General features: G+C 45.7%; 1 protein-coding gene across 9 annotated transcripts in view; it reads right to left on the minus strand.

The window, feature by feature from the left end:
• Window positions 1–1,010: 1,010 nt before the first annotated feature.
• LOC116939898 (protein-methionine sulfoxide oxidase mical3a-like) overlaps window positions 1,011–26,836 on the minus strand; it is a 143,109-nt gene continuing 117,283 nt past the window's right edge. For 3 of the 9 annotated variants that reach the window (XM_076065306.1, XM_076065313.1, XM_076065314.1), the window contains 12 exons: window positions 25,890–25,981; window positions 23,186–25,745; window positions 22,546–22,664; window positions 20,313–20,366; window positions 19,726–19,776; window positions 16,808–16,915; window positions 16,229–16,322; window positions 13,048–13,101; window positions 9,737–9,808; window positions 5,767–5,866; window positions 5,016–5,089; window positions 1,011–4,184 (listed from right to left, as the gene is read on the minus strand). In XM_076065306.1, coding sequence (XP_075921421.1) covers window positions 4,000–4,184; window positions 5,016–5,089; window positions 5,767–5,866; window positions 9,737–9,808; window positions 13,048–13,101; window positions 16,229–16,322; window positions 16,808–16,915; window positions 19,726–19,776; window positions 20,313–20,366; window positions 22,546–22,664; window positions 23,186–25,745; window positions 25,890–25,981 — 3,563 coding nt within the window. In that variant the 3' untranslated portion in view covers window positions 1,011–3,999. The remainder of the gene's footprint in view (window positions 4,185–5,015; window positions 5,090–5,766; window positions 5,867–9,736; window positions 9,809–13,047; window positions 13,102–16,228; window positions 16,323–16,807; window positions 16,916–19,725; window positions 19,777–20,312; window positions 20,367–22,545; window positions 22,665–23,185; window positions 25,746–25,889; window positions 25,982–26,836) is intronic. The other 6 variants (XM_076065308.1, XM_076065307.1, XM_076065309.1 and 3 more) reach the window with 6 other exon arrangements.

Below are 26,836 nucleotides of genomic sequence, written 5' to 3' on the forward strand. Positions count from 1 at the left end.
GATAATCACTGCCCTCTTGTGGCTGTGAATCAAGCGTACATCAATTTTCCAATGTTTCACCAGCTGACTCGGCGATAGGCATGCATCTTGCACTGGGGTTGTGTATAACCGAGCCCATCAGAATGTACACGCCAGCCTCATATACGACACCTCTAAGCCATCTGACCGTATGATTGATATTATTGCACATTGTGATGCCAATTCATCGTTGCATTTCTATCAGCCGTCACATGGAAGGCTGACGATGACGATGGAGGATCATCTTCCTCTGACGGGTTTCTTTGATCGTGGCGATCGTTTCCCGTGGAGCTTTATAGTTCTCCACCTTTTGTTTTAATGCCGTCAAATCACACCCCATGCGGATGGCCTCTCTCCTTCCTTTGTTCGTTGTTCTCCATTATGTTTACACACCCAAACGAGATACGCCTACACCTCTAAATACTCCTGGTTTAGTTTTTCTGCGCAGTATATAATATCTAACCTCTTTTTTGCATATCCCTCATTAATTACCCATTGTGGCATATGTTAATACAGTATCTCTTTTACATTTTTTTTTATAACTGGCTACGATTCAATGTTAAGCTTCTTTAAAATAAAATAAGCTGCATTGAGATTAGCTCACTCTTTGATCCCATGCATTTTCTGTTAACTCTAAACAGTACTCCTAAATGTTAGCGATCCATATATACTTTTTAACTGAGGTGCAATGATGTTAAACTGTCCAGAACACAAAACACCGACGACGACTGAACGTGTGTATGTTGAACTTCTTTCGCACCATACGTAGCCAACCGTGCTCATCGGAGGTGCGGGGGAAGGACAATAAACTAAACACAAAATTAATTTCTAAAGAAATTGCTTTTCAAGCTATATGATTTAAAAGTTTAAAGCTAAAATGGCTTCCTAATATCGGAAGGAGAGCATTCCAGACGTCCGCAGAAGCGCAAAACAGCACTTTGTTCAGTTGAAAGCTTACCCATAATGACAAAAAGGATTGCACGTTCACAACATTCATTAACTACCAGTTTTATTGGAGTGACTTTAACAAAAAAAAGCCAAATTTTAAACAGGTGTGTGAGCTTGCAGTAAGAAGAACACTTATGAACGAACAAATGGGAAACCCCAGAGGGTTCAATGGCAAAACGGACCTCACTCAAGATTCCTGACGCCGCGCAATGTGCAACAAATAAATAACCCACGACTGCCACTGTGTCGGCAGGGCCCCCAGTGTCGCACCGAGGACCACCAAGACCCCAGCACCGGGCTTCACCTCACCGCCACGGAGTGCGGTGTCGGGCCAGAGTGAGCTTCATTTACATTCACACGAGTCAAAACACACCACCTCGTATACAACAGCGGCACGCACGCGTGGCTTATCCTACAACAGTGCAACAATAACAAGAGAGTATGATTAACAATATCAAATGCAACTTTAACTGCGTACGTCAACTAGGCAATGTATTAACATTGCCATTGGCAGATAATAGCAGGTAAAGCTTTGTGAATGCGAACTGTTGAATTTAAAACATCAGGAGAGTATTAGTGTTAACCAAGGTGGGTGAATGAGATTGTAGCAATTGCGATACTCAAATGGTTGGTGCTGAATTACCAAAGTTAACTTTAACACGGAGAGACTGCTGCATCACTTGACCAAATGTCATTACACACACATGACCTGTAGCAACACATCAATGTCAGTTTGTGTGACAGAAAAAGTCTAAGATTGCAACTGCACATTCAACCTCTGTGCAATTAACCATCCACTCTCTCAGGGTATTTTGTATGTGCTGTATTGTATGTTATGGTAAATGCACATGAATCAGTGATGGTACTTTGTGAAATTTTTTGAAAAGCGAAGTTTTTTTCTCCCTCTTTTCATTTATGTAAACCGGTGGGTAACAGTGTATCAAAATGATAAGTTACATCATTTTAAGAAAAAAAGATAAGGGTGTAAAATTGACCTTCCCCACATCTAAAATCGACGTACTATATAAAGTATTGCGTACAGCATTGCAGCACTTTGATAAGTTAATGCGCAGGAGCAGGGAATGCACGATTTGACTTTTTAGTTCAGTCCTTGATCCTTATTAACGCACACGGCTCATTAAAAGCCCTGTTAAAACACACACACACACATGAAGCCTACACATGCATACATGTGGGACAACTTGCCAACTGTGTTTTGTATGTACACTCCACCTCGCACTCGCGCACACAGTTTATATTTATTAACAACATAAAGTGAACATATAGTTTGTGTAAATATATATACAACGGTGTCATTATATAGTGTATATATGTATACACACGCTTTCTTGCATGGACAACGCCGCCTCTAGGTAAACTTGGCCGTGTGCGTTGTCGATCCTTACACATTTGAGAATCTGACGAACATTATCTTTACGGCATATCCTCCCAGTGCAGAATGTTTCCTTTTGAGCTCTTCCAGTTACCACTCACACGTGTTGATCGTGCACAGAGTGAATGGGGAAAGTGTTCAGGTGTTTCCACGAAGGATACATTTGTTCGGCGCGCATGTGGGGTGGAGGAGTGAGATGTGACCTATGAACTGCGTACGGACATTCCTCCAAGCTAGGCAAGTAAATCCACCAAATGCTTAAGTGCTGTCAAGGGAAGTCAGACTCAGAACCATGTGGTTTGAAACAATGGTGGGATCGATGGGTCACAGACCCGACAAGAGTTCTGTCCTGGAGAAATATATGATGAGCATAACTGCGTTAAATAAAAGTCAATGATGCCAGTGTAAATTACTAACAAATATGAGTCATCAGAAGCTGGTGTCAGAATTTGTGCACATATGATGGCTTGGGGTCTTGAGATGTCATGGTTTCCTTCTGATTCTTAAACAGAGGTGTTGGGTTTCAGTGACTTTTAAAATAACACTTTTTGAAAAGTTCATACAAATTTAGTGAGAGAAAAATCAACAAGAAAATGGCAGTGGGCGAAATATGCATAACTCAGTTTATAAAATCTAAACATTAAACACGTAACAAAAACATTACTTACACCCTTTTGAAGTTTAGATGATAATGATGAAAGTGACCTGCCTTACAAACCTAATATCAGCCTGTAGTTGACAGGAACAAACAAAAAAATCTCCCAAAGAATGTACAAATTCCCACTCTATTAAAAAGTGCGAGAGCGCACTCCACAACACATAGTCCACCCTGTGCACACCTGGGGCTATCAAAGCTGCAACCGGCACTGATGACCGCAAAGCAGTCGCGGATGCGGTGTTATGGCTTTTTCAGACAACCAAGTGGGAATGATGCGTTAAGACAGCCAAAAGCCAGGGGAGGGCGCCTTTTTTTTCTCCAACGTTCAGCTCCGACGAATTCCGAGCATAAAGCGTACATTGCAGCGATGAGATGTTCACTTCGCAGGATCACGCGGTCGTTGATCGACGTCTGCAGCAATTCATGAATTTGGGGGTGCCGCATTTAATATGGCAGCAGGCGTCACTGGTGGACGGCAAGAGGCAGGAGGCTCACCTCGGCGAAAAAGACGTCAGTGTGCCAAATGCGGGGGCATGCCCCCATGCCTGTTTTCATTTTGCTGACCCCTGCAACATTGTTCGGAGGAGCAGGCCCATCGTCACGTGCCGGTATTACCGTGGAAAAGCTTCTTTAGCACGAGTGCCCAGTTGAAAGGAAGCATGGGCCTACTTACAAAACGATCTGCTCGCAGCTCAGTGAAGCTACCCTGCACGATAAAAAAAAAAGATGACCACAAAAATCAAGACACAGGACGAAATTTAAGAATTTGTAAAATAAACAAGAGAGGAAGGAGAAGGGAAGACGTACTGTAGTGCAGGAGGGCTGGCACTGTTAGGCCATTGGGCCAGCAGGCTACGAGCTATACTCCCCCTCCTTCTTTCCTCAAGCACGGCCGCGAGGCCCGCACTCGACATTCAGCCGGCAAAGAACCGCCCTCGATGCAGCGGCCGGGAGCGGAGGGGGCCGTGCGGGCCAGCGGCGCTCACGTCCAGTTGAAGGTGTAGCCGCGCGACAGCATGATGGCCTCGATGTCACGGTCCTCCTCGCGCTCGCGTAGTCGTTGCTCCTCCAGCAGCGCCACGAGCGAGTCGCGCTGCTCCACCACGTCCAGCATCTCGCTCAGGATCCGCTTCTCCTCCGACAGCTCCGCCTCGCTCTTCTGCGCGTCTGCTCGCAAGCCCGCGCCGGCGGCGGGGTCAGGGAGCGAAAAGCGGAAGCGTCAGGGATGCGGTCGCCCGCGATGCACGTGCGTGGCCCTGTTGCCAATCCACCGCGGGAAGAGGGTCCCCGCCCGCGATGTGCGGCCATGGTGAATTGTTTGACTGAACTTCGCCACCGTCGGTCCACGAGGATTTGTGGAGGCGAGGAGTACAGACGTGGAAGAAGTGTACAGCACAATAATAATATATTTTTATGCACTGCCCTCTGCTGCCCACGACATAGCTCCATAGCAGCCTGAGGCAAGGGTTGGTGGATCTTTGCTGATCTTTGAGAGATAACCAGCCGTATGTGTGGCTTTTCTCCGAGTAATCTGGTTTCCCCACAAAAAACAAGACACCCATTTAAAATATAAACCGCCAAACAATTCAATGCAGGACCCTCCTAAAAACGCTCGATACTCGGTGAATCTGCAAGACATTGTACAAGTTATCAAATGGGGGTCCAGACCCTTTGGACCGCAAGCATCATTTGGGTTCTGCAAATCCACATTCATAAATATAGAAACCCTGCTCAGCAAAGAGCTTCTGTGAAAGTTTGATCGCAGCTGTAAAAATGTCTTCAGACAAAAACAATATTCAAAACCATGGAGCCACTGTGGACTAGCCATGACTACTGAAATTGCAAATGTTTAAGTTAATCTCCAAATAATTTACTTATACATTTCTAGCCCCAGTCCTGAACTATGAAGGTTCCCATTCGGTTTGTGGAGGGGTCAGAAGGATGGAGGAGGGGGACTTGTGTGTGGAGGGATGTAGTGGGGACGAGTGGTGTCAGTACCGTCGACAGCCATCCGTTCACGCAGGTCCTGCTGCAAGCGACTTTGTCGATCCTCAAGCTCCAGCTCTCGGGCACTGTAATGCAACCATGCGTGCACACAGAATCAGAGAATCAGAATATGTATTTATACTGGAGGGATCCGATGAGCTAAACAGCTCCTTTTCACAGATGTCCAGTAAAACACACAAAACACCACACACACACAAACTCCACTCCCTTCAACATAGTTGGACTGGAGAACACCAACCTACCGTGACATGAGAAAGCTGTAGGTAGTACCACACTCAATGCCTTTGTCCTCCAAGGATATTTGTACTCTGATACTACATGCCAGTTGATTAATTATATATATTAGATGGCCCTTCAGAAATTCACTGGTGGATGGAAGCCTGACCACACCATGTAGGTCTTGGTAGTTCTGTTACCATATTTGACTGTGCTGATTAATGCTGTTGAGTGCTGTTGAGTGCAGGCGGGGGGGAATAACTGGGAAAGGTTTAGATATCACTCGCCACTTATCTTCTTATGAGCGACTGGAAATGTAAAGCATAGTGTGCCAACTACTGTGCTACAGCTCCACCAGATGAACACATTAACCAGTCACAATAATTAAGATCCAAGCCATACATTCGTATTGGCAATGAGCTGCCAACTGACAGTCAATTTCACACCCAAGAAAATCAAAGTTATGCCACGGACCACTATACCATCAGAAACATGTATGGGTACAGATATATACGTGGCCACTCACAAGATCATGAGCTCGGACTCGTAGCGAACCATGGCGTTCTTCTCCTGCACCAGCTTGAACCACTCCTGCATGAGGCGCGGGTCGTCTTTCTTCCCGAGTCCTGCGACACACAGCAGAGTGCACGCGGTCAGCGGCCGGACAGCCGTGGCCACAGCGCGCCAAACCGGACCACGCTTCACCGCTGGGAGAGCCACCCTGCCTCCATCCTCTCTCACTGTGCTCGGTGATCACTTTCCTCCTCGCCAAAATGGGAATTAAATATTAACCACTCCCACCCGACCCCCCCACCCCCCAATTCATCTGAACAAGTGCAATGGTTATTTAAATGTAAAATTTCCAGGGATGGCATTCTCTATTGAAGTGCACTGTACCAATTTGCTTTGGGGTAAAGTAACTCAAAGTGGAGTGGAATGTGAGCAAAGTGTAAATGTTCTCAACAGGTATGATTCCAAGCGCTACCATTTTTCAAATTATTAAAACTATTATTGGAATCACACCTCTGAGTGTTGGAACAAAACACACATTTCCTCAGTTCATATTCGTCTCAATGTTATGAGTCACTCCCTTTCCTTCCCTTACCCTTAGGGGCCTGATGATCCAATCCCGTGATCTGTCACCATTCCTGGTGGTGCAGAGATTGGAAGGTGCTCATGCTCTATAGCTGCGCAAGGTGAGAGTCAATCCAGCGTCAAGACCCTGGCGGTGAAGGAAGTCCGGTTTGAACATCGCATGAAGAGTTTAAACGCACGCTCCTGGCAAGCAGGCAAACATGCATGAATGAAATGCACAGCCCATGCAACCTGTACCTTGGATCAAACATCGCATCACTACTCATCCTGGTGGCACATGGAATGCAAATGACGTCACAGTGGAACCCACTTGGCAATCGAGACCGGTCGGTATCACCACGGACCAGGACACGATGTGGTGTAAAAATACTCAAAGCACAAGCAACTGGATATGGTGGGCAATGATGCTCATCTGGATCGCAACATGTGCTTTTCAGCACCCAAATTGTATCATCTTATTTTATGAATCATTAAACACGAGTGTTGCTTTCAGCATACTGCTTTTCCAAATTGCAGTATTTATCGCTTAGATTTTAATTTTACAACTTTAAAACTTGGGGGGGGGGGCGGGGCAGCGAGAGGGAGTGTATTTGGACTGACATTGTCTGCAGCCAGCTGAGTCGCCCTTAAAAGAAAGCTTCTTAGAGCTCAAATGAACTTTACTCCGTGGGAAATGTGCTCCCGATTCTGCCGCTTCAATTTGCTCGAGCAGAGAGAGAGCAGTGCCCCACCCTGGATCCAACCACCCCTCCAAGCTGTGTGCATTCTCGGCAACAGTGGCCATCATGTCGTGTGCAAGCGGGCTCCACTGCGCAAAACGCATGCCGACGTGACAAGCAGCGATGTGTTCTGTACACAAAATGAATGAGAGTCACATGTTGCAGGTAATTTATAATGCCTGCTGTGGAAGGGTTTTAGAACGATTGTTAAGAAGTGATTGGTAAATGATTGCATGAAATCATCCCGAACATGGGTTACGCCACCACTTGAAATGCTCTGCGTTGTTTGCTTGTACATATATGAAAAAATACTTTAAATAGGTTATGACAACTTGATATTGCTATGGCTTGTGATGCATTTAAGTCTTTTTTTTTACTTCAAATTCCTGGTGCGATGTTTGTTATCAAAAGTAAGATAAGTTATTTTATAAAACAAGCAAACACGCAAATAAGACAAATTGTTACCCCCCCCCCCCCCCCCCCCACAACATTTCACATGACCTTATGATGATACAAAGAAAAATTACGGATAACGGCAACTGTCCAAATATAGACATTACTGTAGTGAACAGAAGTATAACAATTACCGTATTCTCCGGGACTATGGCGTGGCGTCTTCCTATATTTAGAACAAAGGTTTGGGGTGCACCTTGTAATCCAGTCGACGTGTGTGCACATGCGACCAGATGTATTTAACATTAACACCCACTGCAAAGTTTGGGGGGAGTGCGTCTTACTTTCTGCAGTGTCTATATAATCCGGAGAATATGGATAGAGGAATCGCAATTTTTATCATATATGGCTCTGTGAGAGTAACAGGTCCTCTTGTTACAAAACACCTGTAAGTGAAGGATTTAAAAAAAAAAAATGTGAAGACTTCTTTTAACCCGAGTCTACCCCTTATCTGTAGATGTGATGGTTTCTAGTGCGAGTTACACGGGACTATATAACCTATGCTCAAAGGGGAACAAGACAGGATCAAAGGCTCCACAGAAGCAGTTGCGCCGACTGCATTAGCAATGACCACGTGCGCCCTTCGCATGAAATGTTTACACAATGCAACGAGAGCTGCTGAGAGCAGAGGTCTTCAGAACCGGCGACTGATGACGGCTCAACAAGCAGATTAGCATGGTACAAGCGTGTTTAACGTTCGCAAATCAGATTCGCATGAAAAAGGGAAATGTGTGGAAGGCACCACTTTGGTACTGCTTAACATTTTGCATTTAAAATGCAAAAATGTGGCGGCACAAAGATTTGATTGCAGAGATGTAGCAGAAGCAATTATGAACCGTGTCAATAACTTTTCATGATCGCATTATTGTAATGATATTTATAGTAAACAGGAATGACTTCCACGGACTTCCATCCGAGACGAGACTCAGCATGAGGCAATTCTTAAGTGAGATAGACAGAAGCACGTTTTAAATAGCAGACACACAGTACTCGAGAAAAGGATGCAAAAACAATACAGTAGTATTAAAATACACTCCAACGGAAAATACACATGCTGTTAAATGATGAATATTTTTTAAACGTTCCATGGGCATGATACACATGGGTGGCAGACAAGTCTTCAGATGGGGGTTTAGAGACAACGCGAGCACATTGCCATCAGCATTCTGGATGGTAAAAATTTAGACGCTCACATGCGGCGGTTAAAATACAGGGCAGACCATTGCAGCCAGTCTTGACCCGAAATCAATGGTTAAACCAAGGCCTTGGGAAGGACGTGAAGGCTGTACCGGTGGATGTGTCGTTAGGAAGCGGCACAGAAAAAAACTAAAAGGCCGAAAAAATTAAACAACTGAAACCCCTTTACTCAAGACAATTTGCGAGATCACAATTTACGGCCCTTAATAAATACTGTTCAATGGAGGCCTCCCTACGGTGTGTTAGCATTGTGGGTTGTTTAACCATACTTCACCATCAATGCGGGTTTGTGAAGGGGCCTGGACTAGTTCAGATACTCACCACTGACACTAGCCATAGGTGGGTTTTGGACTCAGGTTGCCATATTCACAGCGCTATGCACGAGAACTTCAACATACATCATACATACCACTGTCCCCCCACACCCTACCCTGAATTAGTGAGACGCCTGAGAAATATTTTACTAGATGTTTTTTAGGTTTGTGAAGGAAATGTCAAATTATAGGAGTTAATGCCCTCCAGCAAATCATAACAAATTTGTCTCTGCACTGGAAGAACCAGTGTTATGTAAATTATGAGTTTTTTTTTTTAAAAAGGATTGTAGTTAATGCTACATGATGTGAATCATCAAGCCACAGGGAAAGAATTAAGGCATGTTGAGGATATTTTTTACAAAACACTGCTTTACAGTTAGAGTTGTCTTGTAGGATTTATTCAAGTACCAATTTCTGATCTTTTATATGTGGTAATGTGACTTGAGGCTTACAAGAAGAATATTTCAATTTGTTAATGGGCAAATATTCATACGGCGTGTCGTGTTCTCTCATGCCTACCTATCCCGTCGGCTTAAGATTTGAACCAAGAAGCTCAAAAATAAGCAAAAGACACCTTTCCTCGAACAAAGTGGCAACTAAAAAATGTAAAACCTCTCTCCGCCGCTCTGGGTGTGGGACCTAACCCCCGCCCCCCACCCCGGAAAGAGCACCTTGGGGCTGAAGGCCCACTGCCTGCGCCGTCAGCAAGATACTTTACCTCCTCGTTTCGGAGAACAGCAAGGACAGAAGGAAAGAGCGCGCCGTTGTGGGGGTCCAGCTATTGACTCGACTTGAGGAGCAGAGGACACAGAGAGCAGGAGAGTGGTCGAGGCGTGTGGGGGGGTCGGGGAGGTGGTGGGAGCCGTGTGTAAGGAGGTAGTGGGGGGGGGGCAAGGGGTGGCACGGGCAGGGGAGAAGGACAGCGGGGGGGGGGGGGGGATAGGAGGTCCGGAGGGGTGGTGGGCAAGGTGGAGGCGTGAGCAGAGGGCAAGCCATGGTGGCTCAAGAGCAATGACGGCTGCGGGGTGCGGGCAATCAATGCCAACAGGAAGGTACAGGTGACAGCCACATGAAGAATGTGACCAACGCAAAATTGATTGAATTTTTTGTAAAATTCGTACAAAAAACAGGCGAGGAAATGAAGTGAGAAATAAATTTACGTAATAAGAAATTAGGTGGAGAAAAAAACCACACGCAAGTAAATTTATGGGTGCAGTGGCAGTGCTTCTGAATCGTAGGGACCTCAAGCTAAAACAGTGGATCCCAGCGAATGATTCAGCTCTGGTGTAGATGGGCTTAAGCATGCGCCGGCATGAAGCCCACAGCCACGAAGCTTAGAGACCCCACAAGGAATGCTACTGCTGCACGCTTACTGCACACCGGGTGCACGGGGCCACTTGTGTCCGAGGCAACCGCATAGAACTCGAGGCTCGGAGAGTGAGTTTAAGATCAGTGCAGTGCGATTAACACGGAAAGACTTTCGTCTGGCGTTTTCCTTTCTTTTTGCATCTTAATTTATTTCATATTCTGTTATGCAGTCACGCAGGGAAGGAAATGATAACAACATATATAAATAGACACGCACTCATACACACTCGTATAAATATACATACACACCACACTATGTACATACATGTAGTATGTATGCATATGTAGTGACCGGACATTTTGGAGAGACAAAAAAATTCTCAACAAACGTAATGACACGAAACAAAAACAACATTAAGAGAGCAGTTTGGATTCCACCAAATATGTAACCGTTATAAACAAGGAAGTTTACGAAAACGTAATTCATCTCAATCAGCGCGTAACCAAGATTTTTGAAGTTTTCATTGTGATAAGCTAATGCGACGTCATAACCAATGTACTAAACCATCGCACAAACTCCGTCTCATCCCTGCACCGGCTTTTGGCTAACCATCGAACAAAGACGGTCACTGCATCGCGCGCTTTCAGATGCACTTCTGCGGCCGTCTGAAACACTTTTCCTTCTGACATTAGGAAGACATTGTAGCCATGCACTTTGAAATCTAGATTGAAAAAATAATTTCTTTATAACTGCCTTTTGTGTTCAGTTTGTTGTCCTTCCCCCGCACCTCCGATTAGCACGGTTGGCCACGTATGGTGGGAAAGAAGTTGAACATACATTTTGATTTAAAGCTTTCGTGACTGCAGGGCTTCTACGTGACTTTACCGAAAGGACCAAGAATATAAGTTGAACATACATACATACCAGACTGACTAGTGGTCGTTAAAGAGCTTTTACATTGTAACCATACGCCATTTTTGTTCACGTTGATGCGAATCAAAGCGAACCGCTTAACGCTTCTGGGCCTACGCTGTTGGAGAAATCAACGGAGGCACCTCGAATGGGGAAGAGGCGCCACCACTCTACTGCTGATGGCAGCACGAAGCAAATTCCACGCACGACGCAATTGGCTACAGAACCAGGCGCCACGCGAGGTGAGTGGCGGCGATCGCGTATGACACGACCAACTGAGTAGCCGCTCCGCGGCCTGCGTTGAAATGTGTTTAGGTGAGCGAGGCTCAAGTTCATAATCGACAACCTGGCCTTATTTTGTATTCGGTGGCGATGAATGTCAAGAAAAATTCCCATTTGTCCATTTTTCCGTGGTTGGCATTTGAAATAATGAGCGTATTTAATCAAAACTAAACACTTAGAAGTAATCCACAACTACATGAAGCATATTCAGGGTCTTTTAAAATTAGGGTAATTACAATATGACTGTAATCATGCTTTTTCAGGAAAAAATTTTCGTAAAAAATTGTGTGACAGAACACATTCAGGACATTGAAAATGGGTGTCTTCAATTCCAATTATGCATATATCTATTGACAAAACAAGTTGCCAAAAAGGAAAAATTACTGACTGGTAATTAAAATGACACAATTCGATGATGGTGTTTTACTAACAGTACAGACATGCAAAGTGCCATCCTTGAGAATGTCTGACAAGCTGTGACAATCCTGAAATGTGAAGCAGTCATCATTGCAGTTACCCGAAATTATAACGACCCCCACTTTTCAGTACAGAAAAAAATTCATAGAAAAGTGGAGAGGACAATGTGTGAGAGCAAAAAAAACATCCAGACAGTGGCAGTGATTGCATAAATGCTGATAGGAATTTCCATTTGCTTTACATGCATTGCTTCATTATTATTTTTATGCAACTGATGAGAAAGGCAACAAAGTGGGGTAACCCACTTGAAAACAACTGGACTACAACTGCGGTTACGTCCAGTTTAAGGGAATGCGATGCAAGTTAAACACAGACATAAGCGCAGTCTTTTCCAGATGCTTTTCATTAGATTAAACATGCAAGCCTCTAACCAGACTGATGTGGCAATGAGGTGAATGCTTATAATGCAGAACTCAAAAATGAATCCCTTATACATTAAATGAAATGTTATTAAATGCGCAAGGCCCATTCAGTCGAGGGATTGAAAAAGTCAGTCTAGTTCATGCCCCATTATCACCACCTTCAGACAGTGTGAGACTTGCAGTCACCATCAACCCAATAATGGATTTAATCAAAGACACTTTGTTCATACTAGAGGCTATTATTTAACTTATGCGCAATACATTGCCAGAAATATTTGTTTACAAACATTGATCACCGATTGCACAAATGTGCAACTAGTGACATTTTGAACATTCCAATAGTTAACGTATTGCAATTTGTCGACGACTTTTCTGATTGAACTGAACGACGAAGAGCAATACGAGTTATAATTACAGGAGATGCTGCCGGTATTTTGAACGGCCGTCTTGGCTTTGTTGTAACACTTTTAAGCCTCCAGTGGGTGAGGAAGTGGCTTCGTTGCAACATCCATTAGATTAATGGTGATAAGATTAAAGTGGGTTCATTAAATGCTACATCTACAAAATCGCCCGCAACTAAACTGACACACAAGGCTCACCAGAAAAGAAAAACAAGCCAAATCACCACTTTGAACAGGACAGAGTGTCTATCACACGGACAGAAAGCAGCCTTAACAGCATACATACCAACCAGCTGTAATCCGTAGATATCTACAGTGTTACTAGTGTCTCCCCAGTAGTCTACAGGAGGGAGCAGAGAGAGAGTTAGTGATGCTGCATTACACAGTGCACTCCCAATGCAATGACCGAGGTCTCGACCAGGCAAACACAAAGCACAAGCAGAGGCCGCAGGAGGCGTGAAGCTGCAGACATACGACGTGAGTTAGCACTTGGCGAACGCAACGCAACGCCGCCATTTGACAACCAGCAAGATAAGAGAAGCATAGACAAAATGCGAGAGGGGCCAGGCATTATTCCACAGTGTTTAAAAAACATGATTTAGTAAATAAGAAAATAGTCTATATCGATTGGCTCGGCGTCAACGTATGAGAAAAAAAACAGAAATCGTAAACAATCAGAAAGTTTGTAATCATGCACTACACTAAACAAAAAAGTTCACCGCTTTACCTTTGAGGCAAAGAAAGCTGCATGGTAACAGCCAATGAAATGATAATTGTATTCATTTTTTTAAAATATCGGAAATTGTGTTTTTATCAACAGTATCTGGCGTGTGGCATGTGAGGAAGTGCGGCGATCCATCACTCGGCATCAGATGAAACAACCGGGAAACGCTCCATGCAATGTGGCAGGAGGCACAGAAGACAGAGCACAGAAAGGCAGGGGCCCAAGTCAATGAATTTGGATGCACCATCAAACTGCCAATCAATACGCTACGCGATAGCTTTCTTTAAGTATGATTACATAACGTGTACGCATTATGTGCCTGCACTCGGTGGGGGAGAGAGAGAGAAAAAAATACATTTTGAGATCTGGGGAAAAACACAAAGCAGTCCGTGCATCAGACTGCATTGGAAGGAGACCAATTCTTGCCCTCGTTTAGCAGAGGGCAGATTGCATTTGCAAATTAACTGGGTAACGTGCATTGAACACGCCAATTGATCTCGGGTAAAATAGATTGCGTGCGGCCTTGAAGGCTGCAGTTGGCTCTGCCTATTGTGGTTAAACACCGAGGGAATTAGCGACAAGGGTGGCCAACTTAAACAGGAACGACTGTCGATGTGTATTCTGATATTACGCGTGATGGGACAACAGCCGTTTTGTTATCAGCGGACGTCTGATACGCACGTGGGTACATTGGCTTTCCAACAGAGAGCAGGCACATAGTTATTGTTACTGAGTATACGAGTATATGCGTAGATTTTACAATCTATTTAGTGCAAAAACAGTCTCATTCCGTCAATATTGTACATACAGTAGTTGCACGATTTTTAATTGATTTTAGGATTGATCTGTATGCATTATCGTCCTACACCGATCAACCCCATTTGGCTCATGCAGAAAGTTAGGCCTGTCTGTTAGTCACTGAGAGGACCTGCCAGTTTGAGTGTGGACGGAAGAAAGAAATCACAGTTTCTTGAACAACGAACAAAATGCACACGAGAGAGAATGGCTGATTGACGATGGACTATAATCAGAAGTGTTTTACAAAGCAAAATAAGTGGACACCAACATCAAGTATGAGGGGCAGTGAAAAGTTTTGAGACTGGATGATAAAAAAATCAAGCAGCTTTACATGTTTTACACCATCAAGCATATTTAGTCTATGACACCTGAGCAGGGCACAGAGATGTGTTTTTTAATATAGTAAAAGCCCCAAAAATGCAGGTGGCAGACGTGAATAACACGGGTATGATAGGCTACCCGCTTTATAATGGAAAATGCATCCATGTCTCTGTGTCCCCGTGTCTGTATGTCTCCATGTCTGTATGTGTGCCTCCGTGCCTAGTTGTGCGGAGTGGTAGCGTAGCAGTTAACGTACTGCACTTTGAATCCGGCGACCCAAGATTAATTCCCGCTCAAGGCCAACACCAGTGACAATTATCTCAGCCGGTCCTGGGCCTCCCCTAGGTCGACTCAGCCTCAAATGAATACTTGGTGTGGTGTGTAAAAATCATAACTATGAAAGACAAAGGTGGCAGGGCATGGTGTTGGACACCCACCCCCTCGTGTGCTGTGTAGGCCTTCATAGGTGCTCGCTCACAGCACTTGCCCTAAAAGTCTGTTAAAGGCAATATGGGAGGTTTTTTTGTGTGTCTATTTTGCCCAACTACGCATGTGCTACAAATAGAGAGGGGAGGGCAGGTGGTGTAGGGTTGGGCTATGGATCAGCCAATTAACGAGTTATATTTGTTTTTTCGGGGGACATGAGTTGACCCACAGTATATATATCCGAATCTATGGTGTCATGAGCCGTGTTATATCAGGCTTCTACTGTAATGCGAAATTCGGTTGGTGAGAATTGTTTTTAAAAGGAACTAGCTCTCAAAGGATTTCAAATGCCCCGAGTGTCCTTTACACTTTATATATTTACACAGTTCAAGGCCATGACTATAACAGTGTATATCTTACAATTGAAGCAAGTAAACACATTTACTGCACCAAATACTTTACAACATGAAGAAGCATTGAGCACAATTGTCGAGATCACTTGGCTTCAAAATAATTAACATCAGGCAAACAATTAGGCAATCATATGGCATAGTTCAGATCAGTGCATGAGGGCATACAGTGCTACTTGTACATTCTCTTAGATTCAGTTAAAAGTAGCGTGAGGCTGTTCAACATCACAGCCTCAACAAGAGATGAGCGATACTCTCGGGCGTCAATGTAATTGCTGGAAACCAATTTAAAGATACAAATTCCAAATGCAAATGAAGGGGTTTATACTGGCAGTGAGATACAAACACGGGCCAATAAACAGTCTGCATTCATATTGACTAAAAACATAAAAAACAGAAACATTAGCTCATGTTTTTCCTTTTATAAGTCAGTGTGAATTATGGTGATGGTGAGGCGTTTTCAGCCCGAGTAAAATATCCATCTCCCGTATCAATTTTGCAACGCTCACGCACTTGAAGCCGTTTCAGAATTATCATTTTATCCTTGCCAGAGAGCCCTGGCTGTGGCAGGATCAATGTACACGATCAAATCGCTTTTCTAAGACACAAACTTTGGTTTCCACGGTTCCGTTTCCAGCAATCTCTGGCCATCTTGCCCCCCCCCCCTAGACGCGGCAACGGGGCATCGGTAAACGCACGACGCCCGGCGGAGCGTCACACGAGCGTGGACAATTCGCCGGCTGGAGCGACGAGGGTGGCGGCGGTGGGCAGCTCCGGCGAGTGCCTACCTGCCTCCCCACGCAGGGCCTTCTCCACGGCCACGCCGCGCTCCTCCAGGGCTCGCTGTTTCTCCTCCACCTCCTCCAGCTGCCGCTGGATGATCTGCAGCAGACACACGACACGGCCGGCTGAATCACAATCTGTATCTATACTGGAGGAATCGGATGAGCTATAAAAAGCAAGCACTTTTTCGCAGATGTCCAGTCAGGGGGCGGGTCACAACGTTACAACAACATACAACACAAAAACACGATAGGAGTGTAAAGTATAGGAAAGGTAAGCAAATCACTAAAATCACGGAAAATTGATTTATAGAGGCAATAGTGCTGTTATTTTAACAACGTTGTACTCACCGCAAAGAACTGTAGCGACACGACCACATTTCCGCATGGATTCGTGGGAGTCTCGGTACCGATAAAGTTATTTTATTTTCGTTTTTCTTCCGGTTCCATTGTGGAACGGAATCGTAAGAAAAACTGATGTCGTACATGTACGTCATCGGAATGGGAAAGGGTAAAAAAAAAAAGTGCTCACAGACTCTACATAAATCACGAACTGTGCCGTGCTGTGCCGTGTGCGGCGAGCACCTGTGCACGGTGCAGCCGTTTGAGTTCCTCCTGCTTGGCCTGCTTGCGCGCGGCACGCTGCACCCTGCGCGTCAGCTTCTCATTCAGCTCCTCCTCCGTGTACGGCTTCTGGGGTCACACACAACGACCGGTGAAGGCAGGCACGGTGCAGAGAATGGCTCGGCGAGCCATCCACTTCACGTTTGTCATATCCGGGTATAAAACGGGTTGCACTCGGCACACTACCGATTTCAAAACGTATTCTTCTTTGGGCAATGAGTTTTATTTACTTGGTGCAAACGTAATTTCATGACGTAGGCTTTTGCGATCAATATAATCCATAATAGAGGTTTTTTGGGTTAGATTGTGAAATGGTGTGGGTTTACTCTCCAACACATCAGTGTGCTGAACTAGTAACGAAGTGGCATGTTTTGTTTACGTGACAAACCTTACTAATTGGTTGTGTCGGGTGGTGGCGGGTTTAACGACACATTTATATATTTACGCGATAGAACCCAAAAAAAAACTCTATTATGGACGTAATTAAATGGATCCTACATTACGTTTATATATAGGATGGACAAGAAGTCCCTATATCTCTTTATGCCTACGGGTCCAGCAGAACTTTTAAGACATGAGTATTGGGATTTCCCACCCTCGTCTTTTCCAGCTTCGTAGGAAATACAAATACAGTGGACAGAGTGCAGACTCGGCAGTTACTGCACTGCCCTGTGAACTTGGTGACGTGAGTTCAATTACCAAGTGAAATCCGAGCCAGTTCTGGGGATCCTCCCTTGACCCAAGGGTCTGGAATGCTGTCGCAATGAAACTCCAACTTGGATCACTTCCTATAAGATAGTCACTTAAAACTGCTCTAGAGGAGTCGTACAACCCTAGCTGCCACTGCTATCCAGTGGCCTGAAATCAAATACAGTAAAACCTTGAATTGCGAGCATAACTCGTTCCGGAAACGTGTTTGTAATCCAAAGCACTCGTATATCAAAGCACTCGTATATCAGTTGTGATCACGTGACGCTCGGCAGACAAAGCGTATACGTGCTACTCGTATTGCAAGACCTCGCTCGTTTATCAAATTAATATTTATTTAAAAATTTTGCTCGTCTTGCAAAACACTCGCAGACCAAGTTACTCGCAACCCAAGGTTTTACTGTATATCACTACGGATGACCTATGCAAGAAATTATCATGTATGTTTATTATAGTGTGCTGCTACCACTATTGATACTCCTGTTATTATGGATTGACTCATGCAGCTAAGGATGCTAGGTTTAGTAATATATGTTACGTATGTCGCTATTGCTAACTTTCAATCACAATGATCACTTACGTTGTTTTTATAGCATTATTTTAGTGATTTCTAAAAAGGTTTAGTTTAGCCATATTTGTATGTTGCAGTTTAGAGTTATGGTTAGAATTTCGATCTAAATTGTATTGTGATTGTTATTGTGATCGAACATCAAACTGGGATTTTTGCACATTTTTTTGTACGCAGCATAAACAAATGGTGCTTTTTCTGGAAGATTTAATTGTTTTTATAGGGGATGTTTCAATTTGCGTGCAGTAAATTTTAAATGTATCTTGTAATTTTATTGTTTGTTGCGGTTGCACCAGAATCAAGAGCCGAATGGCTCACAGGGTAAAACCAAATAAATGAAACTGAAAATCAACCTGTACTAACCATTATGGTGAAGTATGGTCAAACAACCTACATTAGTGACATGGTATGGCGTGCCCCTCACTCAGCAGTGGCTTGACAAAGGGCTGTACACTATTTGTTATATTGTCCGTAATCAAAAATAACAACTAAACGTGTATGACCGAAAGCAATAAGAAGCACTGCTATGCAATCGTGTGTGACTGTACTTTGCATGTCAGTGTTAACTTTGTCTATTTATTGCGTCTTTTACACTGGACGGGAAAGGTATTTTAAAATTGAATGCAGAGGTCGCCCTCTGCTGGACTCCTACAAGAAGCCTCCCTTGAGCGGAGAGCGAGAGGCATCCGGATCAAAATGAAGCATTCAAATATTTTAAACCATCCTCAGAAATCAAACGTTGTGTTTCAGAGATCCTGGTTGATTCATCGCGCTTGCTTATTAACGACATTATCCCTCCCAAAAATCGCACGTGATGTTGTTTTGTAAATACATGGCAAATAGTGGTGCTAATCACAAAATTGAAACCGACATTAAAAGTGACTCGCACATTATTCCGTCAATTAACTTTGCACACATCTTCCCCCACTCACCGGCACACATTTTAAAACACATCTAAAGCTGAAACACTAAACCTACGTTGATTCATAAGCTGAGGACAGCCATCCCAATTACCGGCAGAACAAATATAAAATTTCCTCTCATGAAGCGATAGCCAACTGCACATAATAGGATATAACGATAATAAAGAACGTGTCTGTTATTCGTGATATACTCTGTATCAATAGGAATTCCCAAAATCTTATTTTATTTAACGTTAAATTTTGATTTAAAGCTTTCGTGACTGCACGGATTCATATTCTTGGTTCTTTCGGTAAAGTCACGTAGAAGGGAAACAATAAAATAAAATATATAAAACAATAAAAATGTATTGTTTTATATATTTTTATTATTTTATTGTTTCCCTTCTACGTGACTTTACTGAAAGAACCAAGAATGTTAAATTTTTCCGTCGTGAATAGATCTGACATAAATCAATCGATGACAGGACATGAACATTACACTGTTAGAGATGTCCTCTACAGCATTGGGAGGGCTGTCATCATGTGTGGCACCTGCGGAGATCACGCAGTTTAAGAGCAAACCTACAGAATGCAATCGTGAACACACGCGACAGAACGACATGAGAAGCAGTGACCACAACTGGCATTAGGCCACAGGCAGTGAAGCACAAACTTGGCGGGAGGGCGTGCTTTAGTACTACCTTGAGCACAAACGAGCTCTTGAAGGCCAAGGCATGCGGAACATAAGTGAACTTCAAACACAAGGAACGAGAGAGGTCAGTAAATAAACGGAGGCGGTGAACGGGAGGGGAAACCATGGAAGCAATGGATGGACACGCATCTGGTAAAATTAGTGTGTCAGTGCAGATTGCACCATCAGTAATAACACCAGAATAAGTGAGTTAATAAGTGTTCTTAAGCGATTTCTTTCATGAATAGATCCGACATGAATCACTTCAGTGGCTAGAAGGGAACACGAACATTATATTGTGTAGCAATTCACTCATTATGTGTGTACTTTTATTGTGAAATGGTCAAACAAGTTTGGTGTGATTTTTAATTTAAATGCATAATCAACTTCCAGAACTCCAATAAAAATATAACAATGCAAGTTCAAAATATGAATGCAAGTTCAATTATGGAAATATTCTAATGGTTATGTCTGCATGCTATAACAAAGCCACAAAGAAGGAGAAAAAAAACCGAAATGCAATCGTGTTTTGTTGACATTGCTCGTTTCACAGGAGGTGGCCTGGATAGCGAACAGATCCGTCTCCAACAGTCCTACCTGTAACTGCCCTTCTCTTAGCAGGGGCTGAACGCGGTCAAAAATATCGCGGGTCTGTGCATGCCATGGGTCGTGGGTGAACACAGGGGTGCAATGTTAGATGGGCGATGGATACCGCACAAAGCCAGCATGAGGTGGTGTTGCAGAAGAACCATGATTGTAGGAATAGCCACTCACTAATTGCGTTTTCTATGGATACTCTGAACCCTGTCCTAAAAATGTTCAATTAATACGAATGGGTGACAGATATAACAGCTGATAACAAAATGCACTACCACATAATGATTTGAGATTTGAAGTGGGAAAATAGACTATCCAATTGCTTTGTAAAATTATTATTAATCAACACTGTTACAACATATATTTGTTTCTACCCAAATGCCTACGGCTTTGTCCAGAAGATGGTCCTCTTTGTTTCAAGTTAAAACTTGTAGCAGGTCATTTCTTTGATTTTTGCTTTTATTATTTTCTCTTTATTAATATTTAAAAAAAATATTTTATTACTTTCTATCTACGTGACTTTACCGAAGGAACCAAGAATAATCTTGATTTGAAGCTTTCGTGACTGCAGGAATCCACCTGAAGACGGTCGCTTGCGTTGCCATCAAAACGGCGTGATCTATTATTTTTTTTTATTTAAAGCTTTCATGACGACAGGGATTCATATTCTTGGTTCTTTCGGTAAAGTCACGAAGGGAAACAAAGTCATAAAAATATAAAACAATAAATTTCATTATTTTATTGTTTCCCTTCTACGTGACTTTACCGAAAGAACCAAGAATATCTATAATTTTGTCGACCTACGTGACTTGACCGAAAGAACCAAGAATAGCTCATTATTTGTTCAAAGAACACTGCCACAAAAGGCCCATTCATTGCAAAACTTGCCGTCTTATTTGTAATGCTTACAATAAAGAGAACAGCATTAACGTCTGTTATATTGGACAGTGCACGTTTTGATTAGGTGTCAGATTGTTTCAGAGTTTTGCCCCATGATATGCGTGGATTTTCTCCAGGTTCCTCCCACGTATAAACACTCACTAATCGTCTGATACCTCCCTCATCTATATGCACCGCAGTGTTCGCGGATAGTGCACTATTGTAAGACGAACTTTGCATGAATGATGATGCTACAGTATAAATACTATATAATTACTATTAAATTATATTTGCATCATTCCCTGAGCCTACACCTTATAATCATGGTGCTAGTGCACTTTTAAAAGGTGACCGAGAGAAGACAGTTTTAAGGTAACCATTACTCAACCCAATTTATGTGGCTTGCCGTGCACGGATGGCCAATTTCTTCCAATGTAGTTCCACTTAGAATATTCCCACAAAGTAACTTAATTATCTGTACGACTTGAATACAGATTGCAGAAAACGTTTAATGTGCCCCAGCCACGTTAAATAAAATTCGTGCACACGGCAATGCGATTGTCTATGAAGCAGCCACACTGAAGTCAGGAGACACGGCCAAAGTGAACAGACTGCCCTTGTCAAAGCACCTTTCCACCTTCATGCTTGTTATACATGTTAAACGCGTCATAGCGTTGAAACCCACAATGTGTTCACGACAGGCAAAACTATAAGTTCGGTGGCATGCTCCAGCATACGCGCCAAAAAACACAACATTTAGATACAGGACTTTTAATAGTTTCGAAATGTTAGAGCCAGCAAAACAATATTGATAAACGACACCGGAATGAATACATTAATAGTGCAGCATGCGTAGCATATGCGTAAGAAGCAAAATAGTTGGCGTCTGCACATGCAAAGGATGACTATGTACGAGTTTAAGGGTGACCAGCGTTTATCCTTCAGAGATACCCGATGAGTGTGTGAGTCAGCAAAATGCGGGGTTAAAGCTGGCAGTGAGTTAAGTCAATAATTAATGAGCCTTTAGAGTCATTGAGCCAGGTGAAAGCTCGGTGAGACACCATATCCTTTAACGAGGAATATCTTGCCGTGTAAGTTCAGTCGTTCAACTTGTAATTTTGTTGCGGGCTGTGTGTACATTCGAGACATGATACACCTGGCACGCAGCGGCACACACTGTCACATTGTCCCCCGTGTCCATTTTTCAGCAGGCGGACGCACTTTGTGGATCAATTGCAGCAATTAGCGGACTACTCCGCAACGGTAATGCAAACTGCCGGCCCCGTGGGGCTTGGCTCGGGGGGCGGGCAACGCCGACCGCCGCGCCGCCCGCGTCGTAGTCGTGGGGACGTACCTCGCGTCGTCGCCCACGCTGGCAGGATGGGTCGTTGAGCACCTCTTCGCTCGACAGCTCCGAGTCGTCCTCTGTCTGGCTGGCTTGCCTCCGCATGGCCAGCACGGGGTGCAGCGCCACTGGACGTTGCGCACCGCACACGAGTTACGGGATCGGTTGCGGGTGCCGTGTCTTCACTTGCCGGGTCCGTTTAGTTGTGAGTGGGTTACGGGGTGGGTGAGTAGTTTGGCACGCGAGTGAGTTTGTGGCCAAATCATTGGTCGAGTAAGTAGGTGGGCAAATGGGTGAGTGAGCGAGTGGGGAGTGAGTTGGGGGGGGGTGGGTGAAAGGGTGTGTGAGTGACTTGTGAGGCGAAGCCTACGTGTTAAACAGGTGACACAGGCTAAGCAAGTATGCACGCTCACAGAGATATTGAAATAAAGTCAGTGGTCACAAATCGCAATTAATCCACAACTGAATCGATGCATTCATCATGAGAATAATAATCGACGTTAATTGATTAATTTATGAACGTATCATTACAAGCCTGGCTGTCATAATCGAAAAAGTAATAACATCGCACTGTAACAGTTCACACCAAATTTGGCAGGGGGCTATGACGAATGAGCACTGGAGATGCTGCTGCTGCTGCCGCCCTTACTTGGCTTGGGAGTGGCTGTGATGATTGGCTGCTCCGTGGCTGAGTCCACCGTGCCCACGCTGGACGCGGTGCTTGACCTCGTCCTCTCCTCCAGCTCCTTCTCCTTCCTGCGCTCCTTCCTGTATCCGTGCGAGAACACCTTCCAGAGCGGCGAGCGAGATTTCACGACGCTCGCGTTGCTCTCGTTCGCAAGGGCGGCCGCGTCCGCCGCGCGCTGGCTCTCCATCTTGGCCGCCTTGTCCTTCTTGTTTTTCCTCGGCGAGAAAAGCGAGGCGCGCTTCTTGCTCTTGCCCGCCACGTCCTCGCTAGACGTGTGCGACGTCTCGCTGCTCAGGTCCTTCGCTGGGATTTTCTTCTTGGGCCTCAGGGACAGATCGTCCACCTGAGACTCTCCCTTCAGAGCGTCGCCATCACTAAGCTTCACGGACTTGGAGGCCTTCGCCGAATCGTGCTTTCGTCGCGCCGGCTCGCTGTCCAAGTGGCGGTCGCTCGGCAAAAGGGATGGCGGTTTCGCCGCCTCCGCCGCTGATGTCGAGGGCTTCTTGCTGTGGGGGGCGTATGCGGGGCTGCTGAAGAACGAGGCCTCTACTGCGAGCTGGTCCTTGAGCTTCTCACGTTGCTGCACCATCACGTCACGCAGCACGCTGCTCTTCACCACCCGCTCGCGCTCCCGCAGCCTGCTCTCTGCCACCTCCTTGGCCTCAGGAGAGATCTTGGAGCAGGGCGTGGTCTTGCGCGAGCTGCTGTCACGGTCAAACGCGGGCCTCGTCCTGCCTGCCGGGCGGCTTGTGGGCGGCGTGTGGAACGACTCGTCCAAAAACACGCTTGAGCCCGGCGACCGGAAGTCTGTGCAGGAACCGCCCTCGTCGTCGTCGCCATCCTCCTCCTCGTCCGCGAAGGGGATCTCGTCGATACTCTCCTCCAGGGACTTCTGCCGTAGGGCGTCCTGGAGACGCGAAGGTGCGGACCTCTTGGGGGTGAGGTGTGCATCCAGGGAGAGCGGGCGTGCCCGCGGTGGCGTCGTGTGAGGCCGGTACACGAAGAGCGACGCCGGCTCCTCGTTGGGGGGCGGGGGCGGCGGAGGACTTGAGGGCGGAGTCAGCAAGAGGGACGTGGATGTGTTCGGGTCGTCTTCCCCCTCCGCCCCGGGGTGGACATCTTCCACCAAACACACGCTCACATCCTCAGGGTGCAGGATATCGACGTGGTTGAGCTCCTCCCCGTTGCCCACGGTTTTGGCGACATGGTTCCGTGACAAGGCGGAAGAAAGTGAATCGCTCGCAGGTAAACTACTCGGTGTGTTCAGCCAGTCGGCTTTGCTCGCCGCGGCCGACTTGGCCACTGGGCGTGCGGGGGTCGACATCTGGTTTTCCGGTCGGGGCTCCACGGTGCTACTCCCAGCGCCTGGCTCTGCTCTTGGCACGGGCGAGCGGGCACGCGCTGACTCGGGTGTGGAGATTGTACCACTCGAGTCGGACGCGGTGGGAGACTGTCGCCTCTCCTGCCCACCAATGCCGAACCGTGCCCAGCTCAGCTCAGCTTCCAACCGGTGCCGGTCGATGGTGTCCTTTTCCTCGGCTGCCGTCGAACAGAAAACGCCGCCTGCATCACCGGCCAAAATTTCCTTCGCGTGCGTCATCTCAGACTCTGGCTCTTCATTTCTTTCGGTGGCTGTCACGGTTTTCTGAGTGTTGCTGGGCTGCTCCCACGACACACCAGCTCTCTGCATGAATGACCTTGGGGTGACGATGGGAACCTGGGGTAAACCTGACACCAAACCAGGAGACAGCTGAGTCCTCGGGGATGGAATTGGCCTGGAGGATGGCGTAAAATAAGCCGACGGTGATACGGTGCTGAGCTGGGGTTTGGTAGCGGCTGGTGAAGCCGCGGTCATCCGAGGCAGCTCCAGATTCCCATTGGGCGACTGCAGAGACCGTGGGGAGGCTTGGTCTGCAAAAGACTTGGGAGATATCAAGGACACCTGCGACAGCCCAAGGACGACAGTGGGAGACTGCGTGGAAGGGATCGGAGACAGCGACGACGGCAGTGGCAACTGATAGAATAAAGGCTTGGAGAGCGATGGCGTTGTCTGAGCTGCGTGAGAAGTTGCCGGCGACTGCAGAGTCGCCAAACCCAAAGGCGAATGAGGCTGCGCCGCCACCCCAGTCGACGCCGGCTCCTTTGCCGGTGCCAAGGGAGACTTGTTGGCATCCAACAACCAAGGTGCCTGGAAGGAAGACGTGGGAGGCTGAGGTGGAAGAGGTGGGATTACCGAAGAAGGATTCTCCAGACCCCAGGGCAGAAACTCGTACTTTGATGGGGGAGGCCCGAGTGGAGAGTGGCTGAAGAAAGCTCTGGGTGACGCTTCGTGGCCTTTGGAGGCTGCGGCGGACGTCGCATTTGGCGAAGAGACGGGGGGTGGGGATGGAGCGAAGAGAGGCTTGGAGGGCAGACAGTTCGAGCCGCTGTCTGCTTTGGGCTGGGTGCTCACGGGCAGCAGTGGCAAGGTGAGTGGAGGACCCTTCGCCAAGTCTGGGCACTGTAACTTTCTGCCGAGGCTCTGCAAAACAAAAAATATCGAATTGTTAGTTGAAAACAATTACCAAATATGCATTTTGTAAAATTAAGGGACACGTTTGTACATCGGCGAAATGCAAAAGTGAACGAAGCCAAATACCAATGGACATGGTTTAAATGCTGGTACCTGTGCTTGGTCTGTTTTAGAGGATGGAATATTCAGTGGGAGCTCAGCCCACACGGAAGGTAATCCATTCAGATGTGGCAAGGCTGGCGTAGCTGGAAAAGAAACATGTAAGTCACTTTGTTGTTGTTTGTTGTTATGCCTCCATTCAAAACATTGTCAACAACTTACAAAAACACCATAACTTTATAAGCAGTGTCGGTATGCGACAAATATAACTATGACAGTGATGAATGACGTGAAACATGAGGAATGTTACTCTTGCACTCGAGGAGCAGCTGTTGAATTCAATTGTATGGAATTTTGAGGCCAAAACTGTAATAAAATCTCAAAATAACATGCACTCTAATTGCTACAAGGCAAAAGCTCAAGTGGCTTGGCCGATCAGCAGTTTTGTTTGGGAGTCTCGTGTGAACACCTAATGAAGGGAGCGAGCACGGTGGTCTGCTACAAGTCTTGGGACCGTTCTTTGAATCCTGCACCTCTGACCTTTAATTACGTTGGAGAAAAAAGATCACGTCGTCCACCCCCCCCCCCTTAACACCTTCAGACCCCTTTTTGTAGCCCCATTGGGTACCACTGATGTTCTCAGTCAGCCCCAAAATTGTAACTACCAAATATATATATATGTGTGTGTGTACATCATTGCCCATCCACTGCTGTATGAACACCTCTCCACACCGAGTCAGCAATGGGCATTTGTTTGACCATACTTCACCAGACTGGTCAGTGGGGGTGTTGGTCAAGGGTGACAGGGATCCAGGACCGGTGCAGATATCATTCGCACCTGACGCTAGCCGCAGCTGGCTATTGAGTTTTGGGTGGCAGGTACGTTGCACGATTCACGAACCCACTTGCACGAACCACTCCATGCCCGATGTCACAGGATCTATTTGATGAATGAGTTGGTCCTTGTCATGGCTGCCACTGAATTGACAGGGTTTTTCGTG

This window comes from Petromyzon marinus, chromosome 7 (assembly GCF_048934315.1).
Source record: "Petromyzon marinus isolate PM22_M1 ecotype Great Lakes invasive population chromosome 7, UKy_Petmar_22M1.pri1.0, whole genome shotgun sequence".
NCBI classification, from domain to species: Eukaryota; Metazoa; Chordata; class Hyperoartia; order Petromyzontiformes; family Petromyzontidae; genus Petromyzon; species Petromyzon marinus.